Raw genomic sequence first — 27,394 nt, 5'->3', positions numbered from 1 at the left:
GGGACCCCAGAACTAGATGCAGAACTCCATATGGGGGTCTCATAGTGGAATAAAAGGGGTGAATCCCCTCCCTTGACCTGCTGCTCACAGTGCTTTTGGTGCAGCTCAGGATGTGGTTGACTTTCTGGGCTGCAACCATCACCCAGACATGAGGACTACACACAGAAATCACATTAGCCAGGGGACCCATGCTTGCCTCTCATAAACACCAGAACAGCCACACTCTTGCCTTTTCCCCCTGCTGTCTTGTGCAGCCAGCAGAGGAGGACAGCAGGTGTATTTGTTTCCCCAGGTGAGGAGAGCAGCGGGGAGGAGAGTGGCAGCGGCTGCGAGCTCCAGCAGTGCTCCCCAGAGTTTGAGTTCAACACCACCAAGGTCACTGGGAACTCCAACAAGAGTGACAAGACCGTGAACACTTCTGCTGCCACCAGAAGCGGTCTATCACAAACAGCCTTGCTTCTTAGCATTTTGTTCTTGGCCATGCAAAGACAATGGAGATAATTGTGCAGCATAGGGGGAGGGGAAAAGACTTTTATTATCAAAGGTAGAAGGCACCTGCTTTCACTTTTATACCATCTAGAGACTTTGCTTTTTAAGTTAATGGACAACAGTGTACAATTTTTACTATGTTGCCACTGGTTTTAAGATACTGATTTATTTTTTTTTCCCTTGCTATCCTGGGAATAACAGGAACAGGGAGTACCAGTCTATCCCGTTCACCAAGAGTCCATGTTAGAGGTGGATAACCAAAATGTATATACAAGCCTGTAGTTAGCTCTGCATTTGTGACTTTATCACTTTTTTTTTCTTTTACTGTATTTCTTATGAAAACAAAAACCCTAGTGTCTTCTCTTGGCGTGTAACAAGTGCGTGTTTCTGAAATGAGAAATATCTGTACAGAAGCAGGTTTTATTTATCTTGTTATCTTATGAGAAAAAAATAATTGCCCAACAAGCAGAAAATGTTTCATGTAGTTAACTTCCCATTTATCCACATTATGTTAGTTGCCTTATCTGGAGAGAAGTGGAAGTCATTTGTCTTTATTATGCGGTAAAAAAGAAGGTGAAGGCAGAACTGGTCATCGTGCCAAGGGCCCCGTTTGCCTAGGGCATCCATGCCAGGAGCAGGTTGTGCAGGTTACAGGAGGTTTGGTTAAATTGGAAGGGACTACAGAGAATTCCCATTCTGCAGACGCTGAGAAGACTTGTCATTTGTTCCCAGGGATCCTTGTAATTAGCTGTAACTCCTGTGGGTCAGTTCCCAATGTGCATCCTCCATGGGAATGAGGTATTAAACTTGTTCAGTTGGAAACAACTTGTCGTCTCGCAGATCCAAATGCCAACATGTATCTTGTCTGCACGTTTGTTAGGTGAATGCTGGATTGATTTTTTAACAGTTTCAGTTCTGGTTTTAAGGAATCCTGTGTGGGAGGGCAGGTGGGGAGTGATTTGGTTTGTTTTTGCAAGTGTTTTGTTTCCTCTCTGATGGGGGCAAAAGAGAAGGAGCAAGCACTGTTGCAGGTCCATAGAAGCAGGAGCTGGCAGGGCTGAATATGGCTCATTTGGGGTGTGTTTGGTCTCCTGGGAACTGATGCCTAGCACCTGTAGCTTTTTGGCACTACCTGAGACACCCTTCTCTCTCTGCCTGTGCTGTTGGAGTTGGAACAATGTTGTGGTGAACAGCAACTCATGAATAAATGAAATGTATATTTTTAAGAAAGAATAAATAATTTTTAAAAGAGTTTAGCAAAAGCAACATCTTTGGAAAGACTCAAAATTATTCTGCACATCTCCTCCTGCTTTGGATAGCCTTTAGGTCTGGCTGGATGCCTGGATCTGGCCAGGAGAGCAATCCAGAGAGAAAAAGGTTTGCTCTATTCCACCATTGTGTCATAAGGGATAATTTTCTATTTTTATATTGAAGCATTAATTACTTCTTAGAGCTCAGGGTCAGCATTATACTCAGTTTTATTTTCATACCAAATTTATGCAGAGTTATAAAGACAGAGTATTCTTGGCTGGTATAAATAATCCTGGAGGCTTAATTTTACTAGAAGTAGCCAGTTATTTATTAAAACATGATGTTAGTAAAGATATTCTGGTTAGATTCTTTTTCTTTAGAAAATAAATCATGGAACCATAAAATTGAAAAAATTATACATTTATGTGTGGAAAAAAATGGATTGTAAATAGCCAAGTTGTCTTGCGAGGAATTGGAAAATGTGCTGATACTTAGAAACTACCTCAGTTCTGAGGAATTTCCTTTCTAGCTTTGAGTGCTATTGCATTTACTTGGTAGAAGTGAATCTGATCTCCAATATATAGCTGAAAGAGTTATCCCTATAGACCTTGTTAGATTGTTTTTAATATAGAGGGTTGAACTACATCCAGCTGTTTTCTTTCAGCAAAGTTTCCTAACAAAGAGAATTTCTGAATTAAATATTACTGATGGTTTCCATGACTTTTCCTGATTTGTTTGGTTTCATGACATTTTCTGATTGTCCTTTAATTATTTAAATGGTTCTAGCCATTTGAATGTTAACCCCAAAATAAACAAATCTTAGATGCACTACCATTGTAAATATATTGCAGTAAGGTCTGACTGGATAACCCTTCTGACTGATACACAGCTGGCAGGCCAGCAGAGTTAAATGAAGAAAAAAAGAATAAAAAAAAGAAAACTTCTTCAGAGCTCTGAGATTGGTGGAACAAAAGCCCTTATGTTCGGAATGGCTGCCACGTCCCTTCTTGGCATAAGTGTTCATATGTAAGAAAGTTGCTTGTAAATTCTCCTGGTGTTGAGCCTTTCTTCTCAGAAAACAAAAAACACTTCTGAATTTATATTTATCCTTTTACAACTAATTGCTCACTAATTATTGTTCCTTAGTTTGGTACAAGCCACCAATGCAAAGACCTCCTGTCAGTTTTAAGTGTGTCCAGTTGACTTTGTTAATAGCACGAGACTTCCAGTATATAAAGGACAGATTTATCACCTGGGCCTGCAGGAAACAAGAGTAAACATCAATGTAGGACAATCAAAAGTTGTGTTCCTGCTTTTATTTTGTATTTGTGTGTGAAGCTGGCTCTCTGACATGAGCTTGTAAACTAAACCACACGGGTAGGGATGAGACATGCTGCTCACTTCGGGGAAGACGTGCTCCCCTCTTTCAGATGTTTGTTGTTTTGGTTTTTTTTTTCACGTGACCAGTGCCATTATGAGCATGATTTAAAGAAAAATTCCCATATATAGAATTAATTATTAAACATAATGGAGCTGGTAAGTGTGCTTCAAATGCAAAATGAAGCAGAAAGGTGGTGTCCTTGGCAGCATGGGAGGTGCTCTCTCCCAAAGTGCTGGAATGAAGATTCAGCTCTTAATAGGACCTGTTCTAACAGCTCAGTGCCTGTCCTGAAATGGCTTCACAGGTGACACGTGGAGGGGGAAAAGGAGAGCATGTAATGAGACTGTGATCAGGGTCTCACGTTTTGTGTTGTGTTGGTGCCCCCCCAAGTCAGGGCAAATGGCCAGAGCAACAAGAGTAGTCTTTCCACACTCCAGGGCAGGGTCCTGCTCTTCTCCTGGCTGAGCCAACCTGGGTTTGTCCTCACAGGCAAGGTGGCATATTAATTCTGAAGGGTGCAACTTCTCAGCACTTCTTCTGGTCATTTCTTAGACCAGATTGTGCTACTGTTTCCATCACCATCCCCGAATTGCTTTGATAGATGCCTGGCTGGACCAGGCAAGCCCTCTGGTTTGGTCCTGGCTCCTTCCTCATTGTAGCATTTGGTGCTGGGCATCTCAGAGCATGGCACATTAAAATCCCTTCCATTAAAATGGATGCTTTTACTTATCATATGTCCTGCAGTAGTTGCCAGCCCTGTTTGTCACCTTTTTCACAACATGCAGCCCACTGTGTGAATGTGGCAGTGTCCCCCATCAGTGACAGCAGTAACCAGACCAGTGACAGCTGCTGCTTGTGCCCTTCACTTGCCAGCACAAAACCATGGCATTTTCTCTTGTCCCTGGGGAAGCCCATGCCACTGGCACATCTTTACAGCCTGGAGTGGCAGACACCCAGGTTTTGCCTGCGCAAACAAGCCTGGAGCATCCTGGGGACCCTGAGAACCAAGGACTGGGGTGTGTGTGTAAGCTGGTGGGCATTGCTGCTGCAGGAAATCGGAGCCTGGATAAATCCATGTGTTTATTGGAGGAAAACTACTTGTGCTTTTGGTTTTTTTTAATGCTGATGGCTTTCTTTTTCCATGTAAGCTCAACTGGGATAACTGCAGTGTATCTGCCAGCTGTAATAGCCAGGGGACACCTGACTGTAATGGTTCATAAGCCAGCATTGCAGTTTTGGCCAGGCTGGCAGGAGGATTGCCTGACCTCTGCTGCTTCTCTTCCTCAGAATGTTCTCTAAGACTGGTGATAATTTAAAAATAAATATAAAAATGTGTAGAAGGGGGTGAAAATTGATGCAGAAACACTGCAATCCTGATCCCAAATGGTGAAGTGTGCTGTGCTTCATGGCATCTTTCAGATTGCTGGGATTTAATAGTTTAAGATATCTGGAAGACACAGGTTGGTTAGAGATGATGCAATGATGGTTTTAGGACCACCTGAGTGTGAACTAACCCTAGTAATAGTTTTCATTTCTTGATAATGCTATTTCGGGAATCAGGTTTTCTGGGTTTGGTTTGCTTTTCTTGTTGCTTAATCCTCTGCTGTGGTTTGTTTGATCACTTGTAGCAGTGTAAATTGCCTGGGAAGACAGCTCTTTATGGGCTTGCTGTAATTCTAGTTTAAGTGTGCTCAAATTGCTGTAATTTGTATCTAATGGATTACATGGATTGAGAGCCCTTTTATAACTGTTGGAGCAAGGAGGGGCTGCCTGCCCTGGGAGGAAGGGAAGGTATCCTGGGCACAGCCAGTCCCTTTGTCCCTCTTCTCTGGGAGAACTGTCTTTTTCATGATCCCAGGGGCTGGACACCCTGGCACAGCTGGGGACCCAGCTGGGTGCAGGAGGAGCAGGAGGCTGTGGCAAAGAGGCTTTTGCTAAAACCCAGAAGGTTTGGGGGGATGCAAGTCCTGATGTGGTGTTGCCTTCCTCTGCTTACTGTCCCTGTGCTGTTGGGTGGGTAACTGCTGGGGATGTTTTTCCTCCCTGGACCTGCTCTGCCTTGGCCAAAAGGAGACCCTTTTGCCTTTTAGCCTGCTCACTGCAATTTGGCCCTGTGGTTCCTTGCTGCCCTGGCTCCTTTTTCCCAAACCTTTGCTCTTTGTGATGGTTTCTCTTGTGCATTCCTTGTGTCCCAGGAGGAGCAGGGTGGGAATGCATCTCACATATGGATGTTGGTGGTCTCCCTTGCAAGCCATCTCCACTCAACACCAGCCAGAGATTGCTGCAACTGCTAAAACAGAAGTTTTGATTTTAAAAGCAGCTCTACTTGCATCAGCAAATCTGCTCCACTTTTTAGTCATTGACATGGTTTAGTGGTGGACCTGGAATTCCTAGGTTAAGGGTTGGACCTAATATTCTTAGAGGTCTTGCCCAATCTTAATGAGTCTATGATTCATTTCAACAGTCAGGTAATGTCTGTTTCCCTTACAGTTTCACAGGAGCTGAGTGGGAGCAGCTTCATCCCTGTCACAAAATCTGGGGTGCCTGTGCCCCTCATTCATGTATTGCAGCAATACAATTCCCCTACATAGTTGCTCATCTCCCCAGCATGTCCTGCCTCACTGTCTCCCTCTACGTGTGTCATTAATTTGTGTAATCCCATGCAAATCAATATGATAAACCCCTCATTAACTGGGTTACTGATTTATACTAATGAGACTTAAAATCTTGGAGAAGGTTGAGGGTATTTGTTTCTACTCTGACAAGCTATTCTCAGCCCCACAATGGCCAGTCCTTGGCTGGGCTGGTAATTGCCTCGTGACTGTATTTGCATTAACATAATGGCAAGGATGTTAGCAGGAGCTAAGACATCTTTTCATCTGAACAGGAAAACCCAGGATTAGCAAGGTGGAATGAGTTTGCCAGCAGTTCCTGGCAGCCCTGTTGTGTAGGGTGGCTTCTCTTCACCTATGACTCGACTCTGTTGGTTGTTTCCATTATTAACCTGCTTTTCTTCAGAGCTTAATAAGCTCAGCCATAAAAATCAGGCCTGCCTGAAAACTTGGCATGGTAGGAATTGGCCAGACTTTTATTTTTTCTGGTGGGAAGAACTGATGATTATCTTTAGAAGAAATTGTTTCATCTGTGAAGTTTAATGGGTTGAAATGCTGTTTTGGCACTCACGAGCCTTCAGACCAGATTTGTTGAAAACTCCATTTAGCATCACCAATAATACAGCGTTGCTGAGGATCCCCAGGGACAGGCAACTGAAACAATAGCTGGAATCTTACATTTTTAAAGCTAATTGTTGTACATGTTCAGCCATTTCCCCCATGCCACTGCCACACACCGCTTGCTGTCTTGTGCAAGATGCAGATCTGAGGACAGTTAGGTCCACAGGACGCATTTCACTGATGTTGACAGCAGGTGCATATGCATTTCCAGGGACTCTTTAATGGAAGCAAGGTCACGGGTACATATCCACTGGATTCCTGCAGCAGAAAGACAATTAGGATTTAACCAAGAGTTTTCTTTTTTCTTTTTTTCTTTTTTTTATGGCTGCCTTCATTTGTCCTCATAACAGAGTGTTTGTATTGTGTGAAAAATAGGGTTATTTAATTCATGTTTTATGGATAATTATAAACTGGAAACTGTAATATACTGTATACATGTATGATAGATGTGTACGTGCTCCACCCGCATGCCTCACAGATTCCCGTTGAGCACCTCTCCTGATTTTCCCGGTCCAGAAATAGAAGGTGAAAAATACAAGGCAAAAACGCTGTCAGAAGAGATTCCTGAGAAGACAATTAACATCGCCAACCTACCTACACCCTGACTACTTGCGGCAAGCCATCCACGCTGCTATGGCCATTAATCACCTCAAAGCAAGGACTGAATCTGGACATTAGCACTTGAATAGGGAGCGAGGGACTCTTTCAGGGCCTAATGAAAACACTCTTAATTGCCGGTGCTTAACAGAAACTATGGGGAGAATATTGCCGAAGGGGAAATAAAGCGTATTTAAACTGAGTCCCTAAGCGGGCAAATTCGTGTACCCAGCTAGAGACAGCAGACTGCCAGGCTCTGTGTCTCAGAGGTCACCCTTGGCTATTTTCCCAGGAAAAACTCTGTCAAGTAGGTATCACTGTTTGTGGGGGTTTTGTTGCCTAAAATTCTGTGATTTGATTCCTATCCAAATTTTGTGATTTGAATTTTTAATAAACCAAATTATTGAATTTGGAAATAAATTGTCCTGGCGTTTATAACATATTGGAACTGGTATGTGCAATCCTAAATATATCATTTCCTGTGTGGCAGGACTCTGGAGGCAGCTCTCAATGAGTCTTCACACCACCTCTCTGATTTTGGGTGAGCAGCCACTCTGCCTTATTTGCAGATGAGGAGCTGGGCACCCTTATAAATGGATAGTGGAGTAAGAGACTAAGTGGCTCTCACTTTAACAGTCTTAAGTGACTTTGTTGTTTGCTCTGAATTTCCTGTGTACTAACATTGGCCATGCTGCATTCCAGGAGGGTGCTTCAGGTAAAATGCCTCACAGAATGAGACAAGGTGATGACTTCTTAGTGGCTCCAGGTCCTTTCATGTTTTGGGGCAAGTGGAGACTTTGGCTGGTGTGTCACAACCTTCTTCCTTTGTTTTGCACATAGAAAAAAAAATCCAAATTTGGAGGAAAAACCCAAAAGCGCAATCACCCTTTATTCATTGTTAAATTCTTTGGATGGTTGTGCATTCAAAACCACTTGAGTACTGACCAGGAATTTGTGCTATGAAACAGTGGTGGGATTTTCAGTTTTAAGCAGGAAGAGTTGGGGGTCAGTGTTTATGTGGGTGAGTGAGGACTCTCAGCAAGCCAGGGGCCAAGAGTTAGTGTTACAAAGAAGCTGTTGTCTTTGACAGAGGGCTTCTGGAGTCTAGCTGTCTAAAAATAATTGGCCAAATAAATTAGGTGTGCTCCATGCTAAGTAATTCTGACATTTGGCTTCCTAGGGAAAGGGATAATGTACATACAGAGATACCTCAGCTTGTCCTTTGTCCCTGCGAGGGGGCACCCATGGAGAAGATGGGGGCTGTTCTTTGCACAGATAGTAACAGGCAGGAGAAGCTGTCAGAAGCCTTGTGCTGACCAGAGCGATGGGGGTGAATCCCCCAGTGTGATGGTGGGTGGGCAGAGCTGCCCTGGTTCCTAGTGCAAGAATGTCCTGCCACTGAGGGCATGTTTAACTGCAAACTGGTGATTAAAAATGGTAAAATTCCATTCCATTAAGGTATGCTCCATTGTATTGGTGCAGACATGGTACGGGGCTCATCCAGGAGCTCCCAGAGTTTTGGGACTGGACCGAGAGGTGATGGTTAGAAATGAGAGGGAGATAGGAGTGCCTTGGGCAGCACTTGAGCTGTATCACTGCCACATCCTTGTTTCCTGTCCTTTCTTTCACTCTGTTGTTATTTAAAGTGCATTAGATGCATCTCCTGATGTTGTATTAGCTGCTCCTTTCCTGAGAGGGGCTGGCAGTAGCATCTTTTGGCCCACATCCCTGTGCTGATTTTCTCTATCAAAAGGCAGTGGGGATTTCAGCTTTTTGACCACCTTTATAATCCAGCATTGCAGAGGTATTTGCTGGTCACCCTCCCAATGGACCCATGCTCACCCCATAGAGCTTTTCGCAGAGTGTTTTAGTCCTGATGCAGGGTGGGAGGAGAGCAGATTTTCTGGAGCCTGAATGGGAGAGATGCAGATGGCAGCCAGCCAGAGGAGCCAGGTTTGAATGTGGGTTTTGCACTGCATCCTCCAGGCATTCACCGGAATCAGAAATGAATTTGAAGCCTCTGGAAGGGAGAAACCTCCCCCATTACAATTTTGGCCCCATTGCATTGCAGAGGGTGGTTTGCTCCCTTCCTCGGTGTCCTGCCCTTGCTGCTCACATATGGAGCATTAAAGACACAGGAATCCCAGCTGTGAGGAGCTGCTTAACCCATATGATTGTGAAGTGCGTGGAAAAAGTGAGTAAAACCATGATCAAACCTATATATTTACCCTATCTCAATTAATAGAGGAAGCAATGGATTCCACCCTGGGTTTTCAAAAGCATTAAAGGGAGAAAAAAGCCCACCAACACCCAAAACCCCTCCAGCCCACCAGCGATGGAGGTTGTGTTGGGGCTGCACATCCCCAGGAGCATACAGGACCATGGCTTAGAGCCGAGCACAGGAATAGTCCTGACTGTGCTGAACCCAGATTCCTTCTGTGAAATCACAGAATCACAGAATTAATTGGTTGGAAGAGACCTTCAAGATCATCAATTCCAACCCATGCCCTAACACCTTGTCCTGGGGTGACAGGACATTTTCATGCTTTGTATCCCAAATCGTGTGTTTCTGTTCCCATGTTCTCAGTTTGTTTTGTCTATAGCTGAGCCCCTCCCCCGGCTGCTTGCTTTTGGCTTGCTTGCTGCTAGCTTTAGGCTGCTTTGCTGGCTTTGCTCTCTTGCTTTCTGCTTTTTTTGCTTGTTTTTTGCCATTTTTCTGCTTTTGTGTTCCCCCTTCTTTCCTTCCTCCCCTTCCCTGAAGACATCAGACCTGCTTCGGGCCCTGATTCGGGAACGTCAAGGGACCCCCCCCCCCCCCCGGAGTCTGCACCTGAAAGAAGCTTTGGCACCCTCCCCAGCAGAGACTGCTCACCCTCTCATGGACTGGTGAAAACATTTGTTGTCATCTCGGACTGTTTTTCTTGTGTTGGGGAGTGGGTTTTTTTTGTTGTTTCTCAATAAACAAGTTTTTTCCACTTTTCCTCTGAAGAAGTTCCTCCCGAACCCGGTGGTGGGGGAGGGAGTTGTGGGGATTTTCCCCTAAATTTGTCCTAAACTAGGACAAACATTTTTGGTGGCCCGTAAGGGTAGCGATCATACAAAGTGGAAAAAACTTTATTCTAATAATATTTTGGTTTCAGTTGTTTTGTGGGCATATTGGTATGTCTCTTTTTGAAGGTATAATGTCATTTGGAGTGAAAGCCTGCCTCTATTTCTGGTCATTAGGGTTCTTTGAAGTTTTAATACCTTTGTGGTCCCTAGGTTTATTTTCTTATCCAGCAATAGCTCCGGTATTGTCCCTGATGCATAGCTTTTGTAGCCGTGGAGCACTAACCAGAATATTTATCGGGCTGGGCTTGGTTGTGATGATTTGCAAGAGGTTTATAAAAATGTTGCTATCGGTTCCAGGAATGTATGGTTCATGGTTGTGGTTGTGTACTCAGTTTGTTAGGGGAGAAGCAGGGGAGGAGGCTTTTCAGCCTTTGCTTTCCTTCTTCTCATCCGAATTGTTTACATCTCTATTAGAAAATGTTTGGTCCTCCCTGACTGCCAAGGACACCATCTTTCTGGCATTTAATTTAGTAAGCTTTCTTTATACTGTCTGCAGTTTATATAAGATGAAGGCTGAGATTTCTAGAGGGGTTGGTGAGACTCCTGATTTAGGAGTAAAACCAAGGGTGAAGAATTCTGAGTGGCGTGGGAAATGGGAGGATATGGGCCAAATTTTAAAGGAGTTTTCTGATCCTGTAGTCTGGGACTTTCCATCTGAACAAATTCAGAACCCAGCTGAGGTGGTAAAGTATCTGAAAGAGAGGTGCCATGGTAACACTAAGGAGGAAAGGATCATTGCAGTGAGCTGGGCCCTGGCACATGCTTATCGCACCCTGCTAGATACTGTAGGGCAGCAGATAGAGGAAAGGGAACAGGGAGATAAATTAGTTACTGTCCCAGTCACTCAGGCTGCAGCAAACATCCCAGGCTCCAGGCCAGTAGTTAAACCAGACAGTAAGCCCCAACCAATGGCTGTTGCTGCAAATACAAAAGGTGGAAAGTGCAAAAGCAAGACTGACCGAAGGGTGGAGGATGATGATGATCCAAGAGAAGGACCATCACCAACATCAGAGACCACAGCAAGTGGCACAGATTCCGGAGCCAATATCGATTCCTTCTCCCTGAAGGACCTTCGAGGCCTAAGGAAGGATTATAGGCGACAGCCCGATGAGTCTATAATTAGTTGGCTAGTCCGCCTTTGGGATGCGGCAGGGGAGGCTACCATTCTGGATGGCACTGAAGCGAGGCATTTAGGATCCCTGTCACATGATCCTGTCATCGACCAAGGCATGATGAGGAGGGCTAGCCCTCACAGCCTCTGGGAACGGGTCCTAGACAGCGTAGCACAAAGATACCTGTGTGCAGATGACCTCTATATTCAGCAGACACGGTGGAAGACCATAGAACAGGGGATCCAACGCCTGAGGGAGATGGCAGTGGTAGAGATCATTTTTTCAGATGACATAACAACTAGGAATCCGGACTTCATACCGTGCACACCTGTAATGTGGAGGAAACTTGTGCGCCTTGGGCCACCTGAATACGCTTCTGCTCTAGCAATAATGAAGCGGGATGAGGTATATGAGACTGTGCTCGATATGGCAAAGAAGCTTTGGGCATATGCAGATGCTGTACATGGCCGGACTCATGCCAGAATTGCAGCTGTGGAAACACGACTGCAGAAATTAGAAGATAAAATAAAGTCGTAAGAAACTCAGGGAAGAGATTAAGGAGGACCTCCTCCAAATCTCAGCTGTACAAATTAGAGGCCCTAGTATCCAACGCAGACGTTCCTCTGTTGGGGAGAGAAGGTACACCCCACAAGCTGAGTTGTGGTTCTTACTACGTGAGTCTGGAGAAAACATGAGGAGATGGGATGGGAAGCCTACTGCTGCTCTGGCACAACGGGTGCGTGAATTGAAGGAAGGTAAGAAAAGGGAAGCAGCTCCAGTTGCCCGTACTCGAACTGTAAGGCATAATGATGATGATGCCTTGTCCGATCCCCTTGAAGGAACCTCCAAGACATATGTCTCAGGAAAGAAGGATAACCAGGCTTAGAGGGGCCCTACCTCTAGCCAGGTAGAGGTAAGGGAAAACTGAGTTTTTTGGACAGTATGGGTTCTATGGCCTGGCACATCAGAGCCACAGAAATATAAAGCTTTGGTTGATACCGGTTCTCAGTGTACCCTAATGCCATCAGAACATGAGGGAACAGAACCTATTTCCATTGCTGGTGTGACAGGGGGATCACAAGAATTGACCCTGTTGGAAGCCGAGGTGAGCCTGAGTGGGAAGGAGTGGCAGAAACATCCAATTGTGACTGGCCCAGAGTCTCCGAGTATTCTGGGCATAGACTATCTCAGGAATGGCTATTACAAAGACCCTAAGGGGTTCAGATGGGCTTTTGGAATAGCTGCCGTGGAGGCAGAGGGCATTAAGAAATTGAACACCTTGCCTGGACTGTCAGAGAACCCATTTGCAGTAGGACTCCTGAAGGCAGAAGAGCAACGAGTACCTGTTGCCACCTCAACAGTGCATCGCCGGCAGTATCGAACGAATCGAGATGCTGTGATCCCCATTCACAAGATGATCCGAGAGTTAGAGAGCCAAGGGGTGGTTAGTAAAACCCACTCACCCTTCAACAGTCCCATCTGGCCTGTGCATAAATCTGAAGGAGAATGGATATTGACCGTGGATTACCGTGCTTTGAATGAAGTGACTCCACCACTGAGCACCGCTGTGCCGGACATGCTGGAACTCCAGTACGAGCTGGAGTCCAAGGCAGCGAAGTGGTATGCCACAATCGACATCGCTAATGCATTTTTCTCCATTCCTCTGGCTGCAGAATGCAGGCCCCAGTTTGCTTTCACCTGGAGGGGCGTGCAGTACACCTGGAACCGACTGCCCCAGGGGTGGAAGCACAGTCCTCCCATCTGTCATGGACTGATCCAGACTACGCTAGAAAAGGGCTCCAGAACATTTACAATACATTGATGATATCATTGTGTGGGGAAACACAGCAGCAGAAGTGTTTGAGAAAGGAGAGAAAATCATCCAAATTCTCCTGGAAGCTGGCTTTGCCTTTAAGAAAAGTAAAGTTAAGGGACCTGCTCGGGAGATCCAGTTCCTGGGAGTGAAGTGGCAAGATGGACGGCGCCAGATTCCTACTGATGTCATCAACAAAATCACAGCTATGTCCCCACCAACCAACAAGAAGGAAACACAAGCTTTCTTAGCTGCTATAGGTTTCTGGAGGATGCACATTCCTGAATATAGTCAGATTGTGAGCCCTCTTTATTTGGTTACCCGTAAGAAGAATGATTTCTATTGGGGCCCTGAAAAGCAGCAAGCCTTTGCCCAGATCAAGCAGGAGATCGCTCATGCGGTAGCCCTTGGCCCAGTCAGGACAGGACCAGAGGTGAAGAATGTGCTCTACTCTGCAGCCAGGAACCATGGCCTTTCCTGGAGCCTTTGGCAGAAGGTGCCTGGTGAGACCCGAGGCCGACCACTGGGATTCTGGAGTCGGAGCTACAGAGGGTCTGAAGCCAACTACACCCCAACAGAGAAAGAAATCCTGGCTGCGTATGAAGGAGTCCAAGCTGCTTCAGAGGTGACTGGTACCGAGGTACAACTCTTCCTGGCACCTCGACTACCCGTGCTGGGGTGGATGTTTAGAGGAAAGGTTCCCTCCACCCACCATGCCACCAATGCTACATGGAGCAAGTGGATTGCCCTCATTACACAGCGGGCCCAAATTGGGAAACTAAATCGTCCTGGGATTTTGGAGGTAATTACAAATTGGCCTGAGGGTGAAAGCTTCAGTCTCACTGGTGAAGAGGGAGAAGAGCAAGTGACCCGTGCTGAAGAAGCTCCACCATATAACCAACTGCCGGCAGAAGACACACGCTACGCTCTTTTTACTGATGGTTCCTGTCGCCTTGTGGGGATGAACCGGAAGTGGAAAGCAGCCGTATGGAGCCCCACACGACAAGTTGCACAAGCTATTGAAGGAGAAGGTGGATCGAGTCAACTCGTGGAGCTCAAAGCCGTTCAGTTGGCCCTGGACATTGCTGAAGCAGAGAAGTGGCCAAAACTTTACCTTTATACTGATTCCTGGATGGTAGCCAATGCTCTGTGGGGATGGCTGAAGAGATGGAAGGAGGCGAACTGGCAGCGCAGAGGAAAACCAATTTGGGCTGCTGAAGAATGGAAAGACATCGCTACCCGGTTAGAGAAACTACCTGTGAAGGTTCGCCATGTAGATGCCCATGTCCCTAGAAGCAGAGCCAATGAGGAGCAGCAGAACAATCAGCAGGTAGATCAGGCTGCAAAGATAGGGGAGTTGAAGATAGATCTTGACTGGGAGCACAAAGGAGAGCTGTTCCTAGCACGATGGGCCCATGATGCCTCAGGCCACCAGGGTAGAGATGCCACCTAGAAGTGGGCACGAGACCGAGGGGTGGATCTAACCATGGACAGCATTTCTCAGGTTATTCATGACTGTGAGACATGTGCTGCCATTAAACAGGCTAAGCGGGTGAAGCCCCTCTGGTATGGGGGGCGGTGGTCCAAGTACAAGTATGGGGAGGCTTGGCAGATTGATTACATCACACTGCCTCAAACTCACCAAGGCAAGCGCCATGTACTAACCATGGTAGAAGCCAGTATGGGATGGTTGGAAACCTACCCCGTGTCTCATGCTACAGCCCGCAACACCATCCTGGGCCTTGAAAAGCAGGTCCTTTGGAGGCATGGTACTCCTGAGAGGATTGAGTCAGACAATGGGACTCATTTTAAAAATAATCTTATTAACACCTGGGCTAGGGAACATGGCATCGAGTGGGTGTACCACATCCCCTACCATGCACCAGCTGCAGGCAAAGTGGAGAGGTACAATGGATTGTTAAAAACCACTTTGAAAGCACTGGGTGGGGGGTCTTTCAAGAACTGGGAGCAGCATTTAGCAAGAGCCACCTGGTTAGTTAACACTCAAGGTTCCACCAACCGAGCAGGTCCTGCCCAGTCTGAGCCCCTTAATATAGTAGATGGAGATAAAGTCCCAGTGGCCCATGTCAGAGGTTTGTTGGGGAAGACAGTATGGATTAATCCTGCCTTGAGTACAGGCAAACCCATTCATGGGATTGTCTTTGCTCAAGGACCAGGTTATACCTGGTGGATAATGCAGAAAGATGGGACAACCCGTTGTGTACCTCAGGGAGATCTGATTGTGGCATGATATCGTTTGCTGAGCGTTACCACCATTATCTGTACGTTAGATCATACAGATATGAGACAGAAGGAAACGTGAAAGTGTCAAAGGTCTGAGCAAGTAAGATGGAAGGAAATGTGTAAGTGTGGAAGGTTTGAGCAAGTGAGAAGAAAGTTTTTTCATTGTGTTCAGTAACATGTTCACGATATGGGATAAGGGGTGGAATGTCCTGGGGTGACAGGACATTTTCATGTTTTGTATCCCAAATCGTGTGTTTCTGTTCCCATGTTCCCAGTTTGTTTTGTCTATAGCTGAGCCCCTCCCCCGGCTGCTTGCTTTTGGCTTGCTTGCTGCTAGCTTTAGGCTACTTTGCTGGCTTTGCTCTCTTGCTTTCTGCTTTTTTTGCTTGTTTTTTGCCATTTTTCTGCTTTTGTGTTCCCCCTTCTTTCTTTCCTCCCCTTCCCTGAAGACATCGGACCTGCTTCGGGCCCTGATTCGGGAACGTCAAGTGTTATAAACGCCAGGACAAATTTATTGCCAAATTCAATAGTTTGGTTTATTAATATCCAAATCACAAAATTTAGAATCAAATTATAACAATTTCAAACAATAAAAACAAAACAATACGAACCCCACGAACAGCAAACTTACTTGACCGAAGTTCTCCCGGGAAAAGCAGAGTCAAGGGTGACCCCAGGGACACAGGACCTGGCAGCCAGTGCCTCTAGCTGGGTTCACAAACTTGCCCACCTAAAGACCCAACTTAAATACACTTAGTTTCCCCCTCGGCAACTTTCCTCCCATTGTTTCTCTAATCATCGACCATTAACTTTATTTACATTAAATCCCGAAAGGGTCCCTGGGCACATTCAAATGCTAATGTCCAGAGTTAGTCCTTGCTTTGAATAACTGCCGTAGAGGTGTGTGATGACCGGTGTAGCGTTTGACCGTTGCGAGTCCCGATGAGCTGAGCTGCACGTAGGCAGGAGCAAGTCGTTCTCACCTTCCATTTTTGGAACCCGGAAGATCAGGGAGGTGCTTTCCAGAAGTTCGTGAAACGTGCGGGTTGAGCAGACACATACATATCTTTATATAATATATATCACAGTTCCCAATCTATAATTATTTATAAAACATGAATTAAATAACCATATTTCCCACATCAAGGGACCCCCCCCCCCCCAGAGTCTGCACCTGAAAGAAGCTTTGGCACCCTCCCCAGCAGAGACTGCTCACCCTCTCTTGGACTGGTGAAAACACTTGTTGTCATCTCGGACTGTTTTTCTTGTGTTGGGGAGTGGGTTTTTTTTGTTGTTTCTCAATAAACAAGTTTTTTCCACTTTTCCTCTGAGGAAGTTCCTCCTGAACCCGGTGGTGGGGGAGGGAGTTGTGGGGATTTTCCCCTAAATTTGTCCTAAACTAGGACACACCTCAACTAAACCATTGCACCAAGTGCCACATCCAGTCTTTTTTTAAACGCATCCAGGGATAGCGACTCCACCACCTCCCCAGGCAGGCTATTCCAGTACTTTATTACTCTTGCTGTGAAAAAATTCTTCCTAATAACTGTTATAAATGCCAATACGATACTCCAATTAAAATAATAATTTGGTTTATTAATAAAAATCAAATCACAGAATTTCAAAAACCCACCAACAGCGGAGATACTTGACATAGTTTTCCCGGGAAAGTGCCAAGGGTGAACCGTGAGATACAGGGTCTGGCAGCCTGCTATCTCCCCCAACAGTTCACAAATTCGCCGGGTTCGGGGCTTGGTTTTTATACACTTTATTCTGCCCTCGGCAATATTTCCCCATATTTCCCATTGTTTCCCGACTAGCTATACAAATTCAGGAGTTTCCCCGACCAGGCTGAAAAAGAGTTCTTTTCTCAGTTCATATGTTAATATCCAATTTCTATAGATCCTTATCGTTGATGAATGATCGAGATATGGGTGATGACTGGAGAGGGAGTAGTCAGGAACCGTTGATGTTTCTGCCACCTTATCTCGATGGGTCTCCTGCTGGTGCTCGAGGTGGCTGTCCGTTTCCCGTAAGCCTATTGTCTCTTTTCTGAATGGAGGCGCCTGCTTGTTCAGGGTTGTTAGTTTCACCATCTGCTGCAAGGTCTCCTAAAACATAGACTTTTACCCAATGCAATTTTATACAGTTTTATAATTTTCTAATTTACCATAAGAACATGAATTAATCATTTCACGTTTTTCACAATTCCCCTGTTTCTCTTCTTTTATTAACTATTTAATTCATGTTCGCATACTTAGCATATTTTCTCATTCCCCTTTTAGAAGGAAGTCCACCGTCTCTGATTGCATATTTACCCAACTTTCAATTTTAGACTAAATTTCAATTCTTTTGTTTTCCCGGGTGCTATTTCTCACAAATTCCATCATTATCTTTAGCTTTTTCAATTCTATCTATATATTAATTAGAAATTCGTGGGTCTTTATCCCTGTTTCCATTATATGGATTGGACTGCGTGAGGTTAAACCCCCCTCAGAGGTCCCTTTCAGTGGGATTTCTGAGGATGAAGAGAGCATTTGTGACTAATGATCTTTAGGTAGGGTCTGTCGGTTGAAATCCTTTTTGAATTTCATCCCCTGGTCCAAATTTCCCTTTTGAGGGTGCTCCAATTGGACTGAATTTTAGCTTCAGGTCTGTCTAGGTTGGGAAACCTCGGGCTAAGTTCAGTTTCATTATGTTAGCTCTCTGTCGGGCTCAGTTAGGCTTATGACTATTAGAGTGATCTACAAACCAATTCCTCTGTTTATGCCAGCGCCCATTGGGTTGCATCCAATGGCGAGGTGTTTGTTTTTTCTCAAACAGCAGGTAAAGGTTGCTCCGATCTTCTTTCTGGTTTCTGCCTCATATCTACTAGGTGGTTTCCTTATATCTAACTTATATTTTCCTTGACGCAGCTTGAGACTGTGTCCTGTCATTCTGTCAGTTGCTGCCTGGAGAAAGAGACCGACCCCCACCTGACAACAACCACCTTTCAGGAAGTTGTAGAGAGCGATTAGGTCACCTCTGAGTCTCCTTTTCTCCAGGCTGAACAACCCCAGCTCCCTCAGCTCTTCCTCATAAGGCTTGTGTTCCAAGCCCCTCACCAGCTTCGTTACCCTCCTCTGGATGCACTCAAGTGCCTCAATGTCCTTCTTAAACTGAGGAGCTCAGAACTGGACACAGTACTCAAGATGTGGTCTCACCACTGCTGTGTACAAGGGAAGAATGACCTCTCTGCTCCTGCTGGCCACACTGTTCCTGATACAGGCCAGGAGGCCATTGGCCTTCTTGGCCACCAGGGCACACTGCTGGCTCACGTTCAGCTGGCTGTTGACCAGTACCCCCAGGTCCTTCTCTGCCTGGGCACCTTCCAGCCACACTGTCCCCAGCCTATAGCGCTGGAGGGGGTTTTTGTGGCCAAAATGCAGGACTCAGCACTTGGACTTATTAAACTTCATCCCACTGGACTCTGCCCATCTGTTGGTGGAGGGTTAAAAAATATAATTTCTAGATTGAGTAATGTATAGGGGGAGGAAAGTAGAGAACGTACAACTGGAACTTACGCAGCTAGCTGGGAACAAGCGTCAGTTTCTGTAAACAGCTCCATGCTATTGTTTTAACCAAATCAAGTGTGGATCAGGGTAGAAGCGTAGGTATGATTTAAGATAGTAACTAAGGAATAGGATAATCAGTATCTAGGGGTGGGGGTTAGTTAACATGTGTATAATTTAAACTATAAAAATCACGAATCGACTCTGTATGCTTTGGACATCAGATTTGGGTGTATTATCACCCCGGTGTCCCGCGCGCTGGAATAAAGAACCGCATATGATCGCCTCTGTGTGGTTATATGTTTTCCTACGCTAACATTTTTGGCGACCCAGATGGGACCTTGTGGGCGCAGCCAGGACCCCGCGACCCGATCACGCTCCAGCCGGCACCGGGTGATTTCTCGGGGAGCCCATCGGAGCCGCGACCCTCGCCGCTCACAACGACCCCTGGTGAGAGGTAAGGTTCTTTATTCTCTGGTCTGGGGGCCTGCCATTAAGACGCAGCGAAAGCTACGCTTGGTTGGGCAAAAGGAATTCCTGGTGGTATTGCCTAGGCAGCCGTCCGTCAGACATCGCGAAAGCGTTGCAGGTTCGGCATCTGTGGTTTTTATGTATCTGTAATATGGAGAAACTAAAAGGGTTAAAAGAGGTTTTGGGCAGCAATAATGCCTCTATACCAAGTTCTTCTCCGTTGGGTTGTTTGTTGGCACATTGGAAAGAGGGGAACTTCGGTCAGGAATTACGAAAAGATAAGTTGATTGAATATTGTAATGTTCACTGGCCAAAATACGCTTTGCCTGAAAATCAGAGGTGGCCGAAAAACGGGTCTTTTGATGTGAAGGTTATTATGCAACTTAGATTGCTTTGTACACAAGATGGAAGGGTAGAACAATTACCATATATTGACTTATTTCTGTGCTTGCTTGAGAAACCGGTTTTGTGGCTTGACAAAATGAAAGCAATGAAGCTTGAGAATAATAAGTGTCTGGCTTGCGTCCAAAATAAGCATTGTATGGAACATGCAGTTTTAAGTGAAATTTTAGGGGGAAAAAGAGATGAACTGGAATCGGAATTATTGGTATCTCCCATGGCTCCTGGAACCACCACGGCCCCCTCAACACCAAGTTCTACCCCGCTCACCCTGACCCCACCTGATTCTCTTACACACCCCTCGCTCGCGCCAGCACAATATGTTTCACCCCCACCTTTGTCTGCTGATCCTCCTCTGCCTGTGCCAGCCGCTCCTCCGCTTGCTCTGCCTGCCCAGGTGCCGGTCCCTCCTCCGCTGGCTCAGAGAACCCCCCCTTCTCCACATACACCTGCTCAAAGCTATCCTGCTCCCCCGCCCACACCCGCTGAAAGATTTATCCCCCCTCTAACACCAGCTCAAGGGTACCCTCCGCTCCCACCTACACCTCCTTCACCAGCTTCTGGCCCGTCTGCCCCCCTGTATCCTCCCCTCCCCGATTCACCTGTCCAGGATGTGATTGTGAGGCAGAAGCAAAGGGGGAATGTGAAGAAGACAGATAGAATGGAAAGTAGTGACAGTGAAGCAGATGAACTAGACGCCCCAGTAGCTCACCGAACACGAGGAAAACTGGCCCTGGAGTGGCCTCAGGCAGGAAAGGGTATATTAAAATCAGGCAAACAAAAGAGAACGATTATTGCACCACTAAGGCAAGGGGTGGGAACTAATGGACCTGTCTTTGTAAAGGTACCCTTTTCACCTGCTGATTTAGTTATATGGAAACAATCAGCCGGAACGTATAGAGAAAACCCAGATAAGGTAGCTCGTGTGGTTAAGATGATAATGAAAACTCAGAACCCTGATTGGGAAGATATTCATGTCATATTAGACACTCTGATGGATGAGACAGAGAGAGATATGGTTCTTCGAGCAGCAAGAGAAAGAGCTAGAGAAGACATACGAAATGGTTTGGTGACAGGGACACTGGATTATAATTTTCCCACTGCAGACCCAGAGTGGGATGCTAATGACCCCTCTGGAGTGGATATGTTAAGGCTAAAGAGATATCAGGAGTGGATTTCAGTTGGTGTTCAACAGGCAATACCTAAGAGTATGAACTGGTCTAAGTTGTATGAAATTCGACAGGAAAAGAAAGAATCTCCCACTGCCTTTCTAGAAAGACTTAAGGAAGCAGCTAGAAGATATACTGATCTTCAAGTAGACAGTGAGCAAGGAAGAACTCAGCTTGCCTTTATTTTTCTGGGTCAGGCACAGGAAGATATTAGGAAAAAGCTACAGAAACTGGAAGGTGAAGAGTTAAGAAACTTGGATAAACTCCTAGAGGTTGCCTGGAAAGTTTATAATAACAGGGACAGAGAAATTGTCAAGAAACAGGGGCAAAGCCTTTTGGCAGTCTTACAGAGACAGGGGCGAGGGCGTGGTAGAGGCGGTCGTGGCGTTAATAGAGGTGGCTTTGGCAGAGGTTCTGGTCATGGTAGATTAGGTCTGAATCAGTGTGCATATTGTCGGATGGAGGGACACTGGAAAAGGGAGTGTCCAAACCGGTTTAGCCAGAATGGTCAGCCTCAGTTAGACAGTATGTTTAATCAAAGTGGTGAGCATCAGCTGGATGGTGTAGCCAGGGTCATGGTTTTACATGAGAGGGAGCCAGGATCAAGAGAGCCCATGGTGACTTTGCATTTAGAAGGAAAAGACGTAGATTTTCTCATTGACACGGGGGCCACACATTCTGTACTAAATTATCTTGAGGGGCAAATCGGGAACAAGTCAGCAGCAGTCATTGGAGCCACAGGGAAGGAGGAGGTACGGCCATTCTTGCAACCCCTAGAATTGAGCTTTGAAGATAAGATCTTGACCCATGAATTCTTATACATGCCAGACTGCCCAACTCCGCTCTTAGGGCGCGATCTACTGGCAGCACTGGAGGCAGTAATTACTTTTGAGAATGGTGAACTCGTAATGAAAATTCCGGAGTCTAAGACAGGAAAGATTTTGATGATAAAAGAAAAACCAATTTCTAATATTCCTAAAGAAGTAGAAGATGCAGTAATTCCCTCTGTCTGGGAAACAGATGTACCTGGAAAATCTAAATTGGCACAACCGGTACATGTAGAGTTAAAAGAAGGAGCAAAGGCTGTACGAATCAAACAATACCCTATAAAACCAGAAGCACGACAGGGAATAGCAAAGACCATTGATAAATTTTTAAAATATCAAATTCTAGAGGAATGTAAATCGGAATATAACACCCCAATTTTCCCAGTGAAGAAACCCAATGGTGAGTATAGACTTGTACAGGATTTAAGAGGTATAAATGAGATAACAAAAGACATTCATCCAGTGGTTGCCAATCCCTATACATTGTTAGCATCCGTAAAAGAGATATATAAATGGTTTACTGTAATTGACTTAAAAGATGCTTTCTTCTGTATACCCCTTGACCAAGAAAGTAGGAAACTATTTGCCTTTGAGTGGGAACATCCAGAAAGTGGAAGAAAAACTCAGCTCACCTGGAGTCGATTACCGATGGGGTACAAGGGGTCGCCCACTCTCTTTGGAAGTCAACTGGCAAAAGAACTGGAAATCTGGACCAGAGAAGGGCAAGTACCAAGAGACCAATATTTATTACTCCAGTATGTAGATGACATTTTGATTGCAACAGAGGAAGAAATGACCTGCATAAAGGTAACCATTGAGATCTTAAATTCACTAGGAATGGGAGGGTATAAGGTATCCAGAGAAAAAGCACAAATTGCCCAACAGACTGTGATTTACCTGGGATGTGAAATCTCACAAGGGCAGAGAAAACTGGGTACTAATCGTATTCAAGCTATCTGTGCTATTCCAGAGCCTCAGAATCTACACGAGCTGCGGATCTTCCTCGGAATGACAGGGTGGTGTCGCCTGTGGATCATGGACTATGGACTGATTGCAAAACCCTTGTACGAGGCTCAGAAGACGCAGCCGTTCACCTGGGGCAAACCACAGAAAGAGGCCTTCCAGAAGTTAAAGGAAGCACTGACAACTGCTCCTGCTTTGGGGTTACCTGATCTGTCTAAAGACTTTCAGCTGTACGTGCATGAAAGGCAGCGACTGGCACTGGGAGTCCTGACCCAACGACTGGGAAGCTGGAAAAGGCCGGTGGGTTACTTTTCCAAACAACTCGACAACGTAAGTGCCGGATGGCCTTCATGTCTGCGGGCAGTGGCAGCTACCGTGCTGCTGATACATGAAGCCAGGAAGCTCACAATGGGAAGACACATAGATGTCTATGTGCCACACATGGTAACTACAGTCCTGGAACAAAAGGGGGGCCATTGGCTCTCTCCAAGCCGGATGATGAAGTTTCAGGTAACCCTGACTGAGCAGGATGATGTTGCACTAAAAACAACTAACCTCTTGAATCCAGCTCTATTTCTAGGTGCCACAGCTGAGGAAGGCCCATTAGAGCACGACTGTCTAGAAGTCATCGAGCACACTTATTCAGCAAGAACAGATCTGAAGGATGTCCCCCTGGAGCAACCAGAGTGGGAACTCTTTACAGATGGAAGCAGCTTCATGGAGAACGGAGCCAGATACGCGGGATATGCGGTAACTACAATTGATGTAGTAATAGAGGCAAAATCACTACCACCTAACACGTCTGCACAAAGGGCAGAACTAATCGCATTAACCAGAGCACTCGAGCTGAGTGAAGGGAAGACAGTGAATATTTGGACTGATTCCAAATATGCCTTTGGAGTAGTGCATGTACACGGAGCTTTATGGAAAGAAAGAGGACTGCTGTCCTCCCAAGGGACGAATATTAAACATCAAGATGCAGTCCTACAATTGATAGATGCAGTACAAAAACCTGAACAAGTAGCAATCATGCACTGCAAGGCACATCAATCAGGCAACTCCAAAATTTGTGAAGGAAATCGAAAAGCAGATTGGGCAGCCCGTCAGGTAGCGCGAGAGGTGCAGAAAACAATGGCATTGATACCATCAAGACTTAATATCTCTCAATTTAATTTGCCTCCGAAGCCAAACTATACAATCGAAGATGACAGACTAGCACAACTGCTGAAGGCACAGAAGAACGCAGAAGGGTGGTATGTAACCGCACAAGGGCAAATAGTGGTACCTCCTTTGGTAATGAGAGAAATTTTACAGGTAAAACATAATGAGTGTCACTGGGGTGCAGAGGCGTTGGTAAAGTGGTTAAGACAATACCTAATCTCAGTACGGATGCAAACAATGGCCAAGTCAGTAATGTCTAAATGTGAAATCTGTCTGAAAAACAATCCCGTAGCTAGACGACAGGCACAGTTAGGCAGAATTCGGATAGGAATAGAACCAGGAGACTATTGGCAAGTGGATTTTGCAGAACTGCCAAAAACTCGGGGATACAAATACCTGTTAGTAGGGGTTGACACGTTTTCTGGATGGCCAGAAGCCCTTCCCTGTCGCACAAACCAAGCAAAGGAAACAGTTAAGTGGTTATTACAGGAGATCATTCCCAGGTTTGGGGTGCCCCTAGGGATATCATCAGACAGAGGCCCACACTTCATAGCCACAGTGGTACAAGAGGTAAGCAAGTTATTGGGAATATCTTGGGACCTCCACACACCGTGGAGACCCCAGTCAAGTGGGCAAGTAGAAAGAATGAACCAGACACTGAAGAGGCAGATCAGTAAAATATGCCAGGAAGCCAAACTGCAGTGGCCACAGGCTTTGCCGATAGCATTGCTGAGGGTTCGGATAAAGCCTAGGAGTGGGATGTCAGTTAGTCCTTATGAAATATTGTATGGGAAACCATATGAATCTCCTAACCCCAATCCAAATGTTCATGTCACAGGGAAACAAGATGTGTATAATTATGTTCTGTCCCTCGGGAAAACTCTAGCTCGGCTCCGAAGTGTTCTCGTGTGGAACAGACCACTGGCCCTGGAGAATCCAGTCCACAATATCGAACCAGGAGATGAGGTATACATCAAAACCTGGAATGAAGAACCACTAAAAGAGAAGTGGACTGGTCCCCATCAGTTTACAGAATCCTGAAGAGAGAGATACAGAAAAAGGCATCTTGGAACAGGACCATAATGAAGGCATTGGCACGGAACCCAGCACCTTCAATCCGCAACAACATCCCGGACAAAGCCTATGACAACAGAGGATTTGAAGATGAACATCCAGTATGAACTCTGAAGCCTAATGGACTGTATTAAGTGAAAGCATTTACACTTAGTATATTAGAGTGAAAATACTTTCAAAGGGGGGAATGTTGGTGGAGGGTTAAAAAATATAATTTCTAGATTGAGTAATGTATAGGGGGAGGAAAGTAGAGAACGTACAACTGGAACTTACGCAGCTAGCTGGGAACAAGCGTCAGTTTCTGTAAACAGCTCCATGCTATTGTTTTAACCAAATCAAGTGTGGATCAGGGTAGAAGCGTAGGTATGATTTAAGATAGTAACTAAGGAATAGGATAATCAGTATCTAGGGGTGGGGGTTAGTTAACATGTGTATAATTTAAACTATAAAAATCACGAATCGACTCTGTATGCTTTGGACATCAGATTTGGGTGTATTATCACCCCGGTGTCCCGCGCGCTGGAATAAAGAACCGCATATGATCGCCTCTGTGTGGTTATATGTTTTCCTACGCTAACACATCCATCCAACCATTCCAGGTCTCTCTGCAGAGCCCTCCTACCTTCCAACAGATCGACACACGCTCCCAGCTTAGTGTCATCTGCAAATTTACTAATGAAAGACTCAATCCCCTCATCCATGTCATCAATGGAGATATTGAATAAAACAGGCCCCAGCACAGATCCCTGAGGGACACCACTGGTCACTGGGCGCCAGCTGGATGCAGCACCATTCACCACCACTCTATGGGCTCGGCCATCAAGCCAGTTCCCAACCCAGCACAGAGTGCTCTTTCCAAGCTGCAGGCTGCCAGCTTTTCCAGGAATATGCTGTGGGAGACAGTGTCAAAGGCCTTGCTGAAGTCCAGGTACACAATATCCACAGCCTTCCGTGCATCCACCAGGTGGGTCACCTGGTCATAAAAAGAGATCAGGTTGGTCAAACACGACCTACCCCTCCTAAACCCATGCTGGCTGGGTCTGATACCCTGGCCATCCTATAAGTGCTGCATGATAATACTCAATATAAACTGCGCCATAACCTTACCAGGGACTGAGGTCAGGCTAACTGGCCTGAGTGAAAGTGAGCAGTGAAATGATGTCTCTACCATGAGAGTGAGAATCCAGACTCTGTGCAAAGTCCCTTTTCTCCAGGAAGACAGGGATTTCCAGGACCTGTGTAAGGAGCCCCAGGGCTTAACCTGGGGCAGGCGGGGCTGTGGTGGTACAGCCGCCTCCAGCACTGGCAGTGCCTCAGCTAATCCGTGCAGTGTATTCATGGCTCTCCTCTTCTGGGCCCTGCACTGAGACTGCAGAGTGGTTTTAATGAGAGCACAAAAGTTAAAATTGGGGTTTTTTTACTTTTAAAAATTAGTGGTGGACTGTGGCTGTTCAGGTTGCTATTTTAACTACTCCAGATGTCAAGCATGCCTCAGCCAAGACCAATGCGTAATCCGAAGGAAATAGTATTAATTTCAAAGGAATGTCATCAGTATTTAAATATTTTGGATCTTTTTAATATGTAGACAGTGGTAGTGGTCTAACTGGGCCTAATAACTGCTTTTGGAGCAGTGATTCTATTAGCATGAATTAATGTCTATTAATATTATTGATGTTCATTTATTTTAACATGCAGGCCCGTAACGATACTGGTTATTTTAGATGTTCTCTGAGGCTGTACTGAGTCGGGAGCTGTTGGTTTAAGGCCTGATCCCACAAGTTTTTATCCTTCCAGTTCCTGTTTAAGCTCTGACTTAGCTCCAAGCCTGCAGAGTGGTTCCTTCTGACTCCAGCAGTAGTCGGATTCAGTCTGCTCCAGTCCTGCTTCATCCAGCCCCGGGGGCTTCAGCTTCAGCTGCAGAGAGGCTTTACATATCCCTGCATGGCCAGGGTGGATTTAACCCCTGGAGAACACCAGTAGCCACTGAAATATCCCCTCTGCTCTACCTCCACATCACAATGGGAACCAATCTTGGCTCTTACACTTAGCAGCAGTGAGTGGTTTGGACCTAGTCTATATATTAAATTCTATTTCTAAATAAAGCCCAGATAGACCCATTTCCCCTCCTCCTCTGACTTTTTATGCCTATTAAATGTATAAAGCACTTAGAAGGCAAAGGGTTTGTAAAGAGGAACAGTCTTCTTGAATGTTTTGTTAAAGGTATGGAAAATACAAAAAAGCTTTGAGAAAAAAATTCTTTCCTTTAAATCGGATTGAAGAACAACTTAAAATAACAGTTGGAGAATGAGCTGCATCTTACAGAACTAGAAATGGACCCATTTTTCAACAAAACACAAAGTGTCTAACTCATCATTTTCTTAACAAAATATCTGTTTTCAATAGCTGTTGAAATATTTTGCTTGCAGAGGTCACAATTTTAGTGAAAGACATATCATTTTTTGCCTAAAAATATTTTTAAAAGCCAAATGATTCCCCTTTAAAAAAAAAAAAAGTTTTAAATCACTGGTGAAATTACAGAAAAGTTTCA

The 27,394-nt window shown here is 45.4% G+C and overlaps 2 protein-coding genes across 5 annotated transcripts in view; both read left to right on the top strand.

Annotated features, from left to right (window-relative positions):
* LOC134565250 (glypican-4-like) overlaps nucleotides 1-25,393 on the top strand; it is a 127,656-nt gene extending 102,263 nt beyond the window's left edge. For 3 of the 4 annotated variants that reach the window (XM_063424759.1, XM_063424757.1, XM_063424760.1), the window contains 3 exons: nucleotides 293-19,239; nucleotides 24,659-24,738; nucleotides 24,799-25,393. In XM_063424759.1, coding sequence (XP_063280829.1) covers nucleotides 293-501 — 209 coding nt within the window. In that variant the 3' untranslated portion in view covers nucleotides 502-19,239; nucleotides 24,659-24,738; nucleotides 24,799-25,393. The remainder of the gene's footprint in view (nucleotides 1-292; nucleotides 19,240-24,658; nucleotides 24,739-24,798) is intronic. The other variant, XM_063424758.1, reaches the window with a different exon arrangement.
* Nucleotides 19,239-25,393, top strand: LOC134565249 (uncharacterized). Its single transcript, XM_063424756.1, has one exon. The coding sequence runs from the start codon at nucleotides 19,405-19,407 to the stop codon at nucleotides 24,811-24,813; it is 5,409 nt and encodes a 1,802-aa protein (XP_063280826.1). The 5' UTR covers nucleotides 19,239-19,404; the 3' UTR covers nucleotides 24,814-25,393.
* Nucleotides 25,394-27,394: the final 2,001 nt, after the last annotated feature.

Source organism: Prinia subflava, assembly GCF_021018805.1.
Source record: "Prinia subflava isolate CZ2003 ecotype Zambia chromosome W unlocalized genomic scaffold, Cam_Psub_1.2 scaffold_43_NEW, whole genome shotgun sequence".
Taxonomy (NCBI): Eukaryota; Metazoa; Chordata; class Aves; order Passeriformes; family Cisticolidae; genus Prinia; species Prinia subflava.
This window is presented reverse-complemented; position numbering and strand designations above follow the sequence as displayed.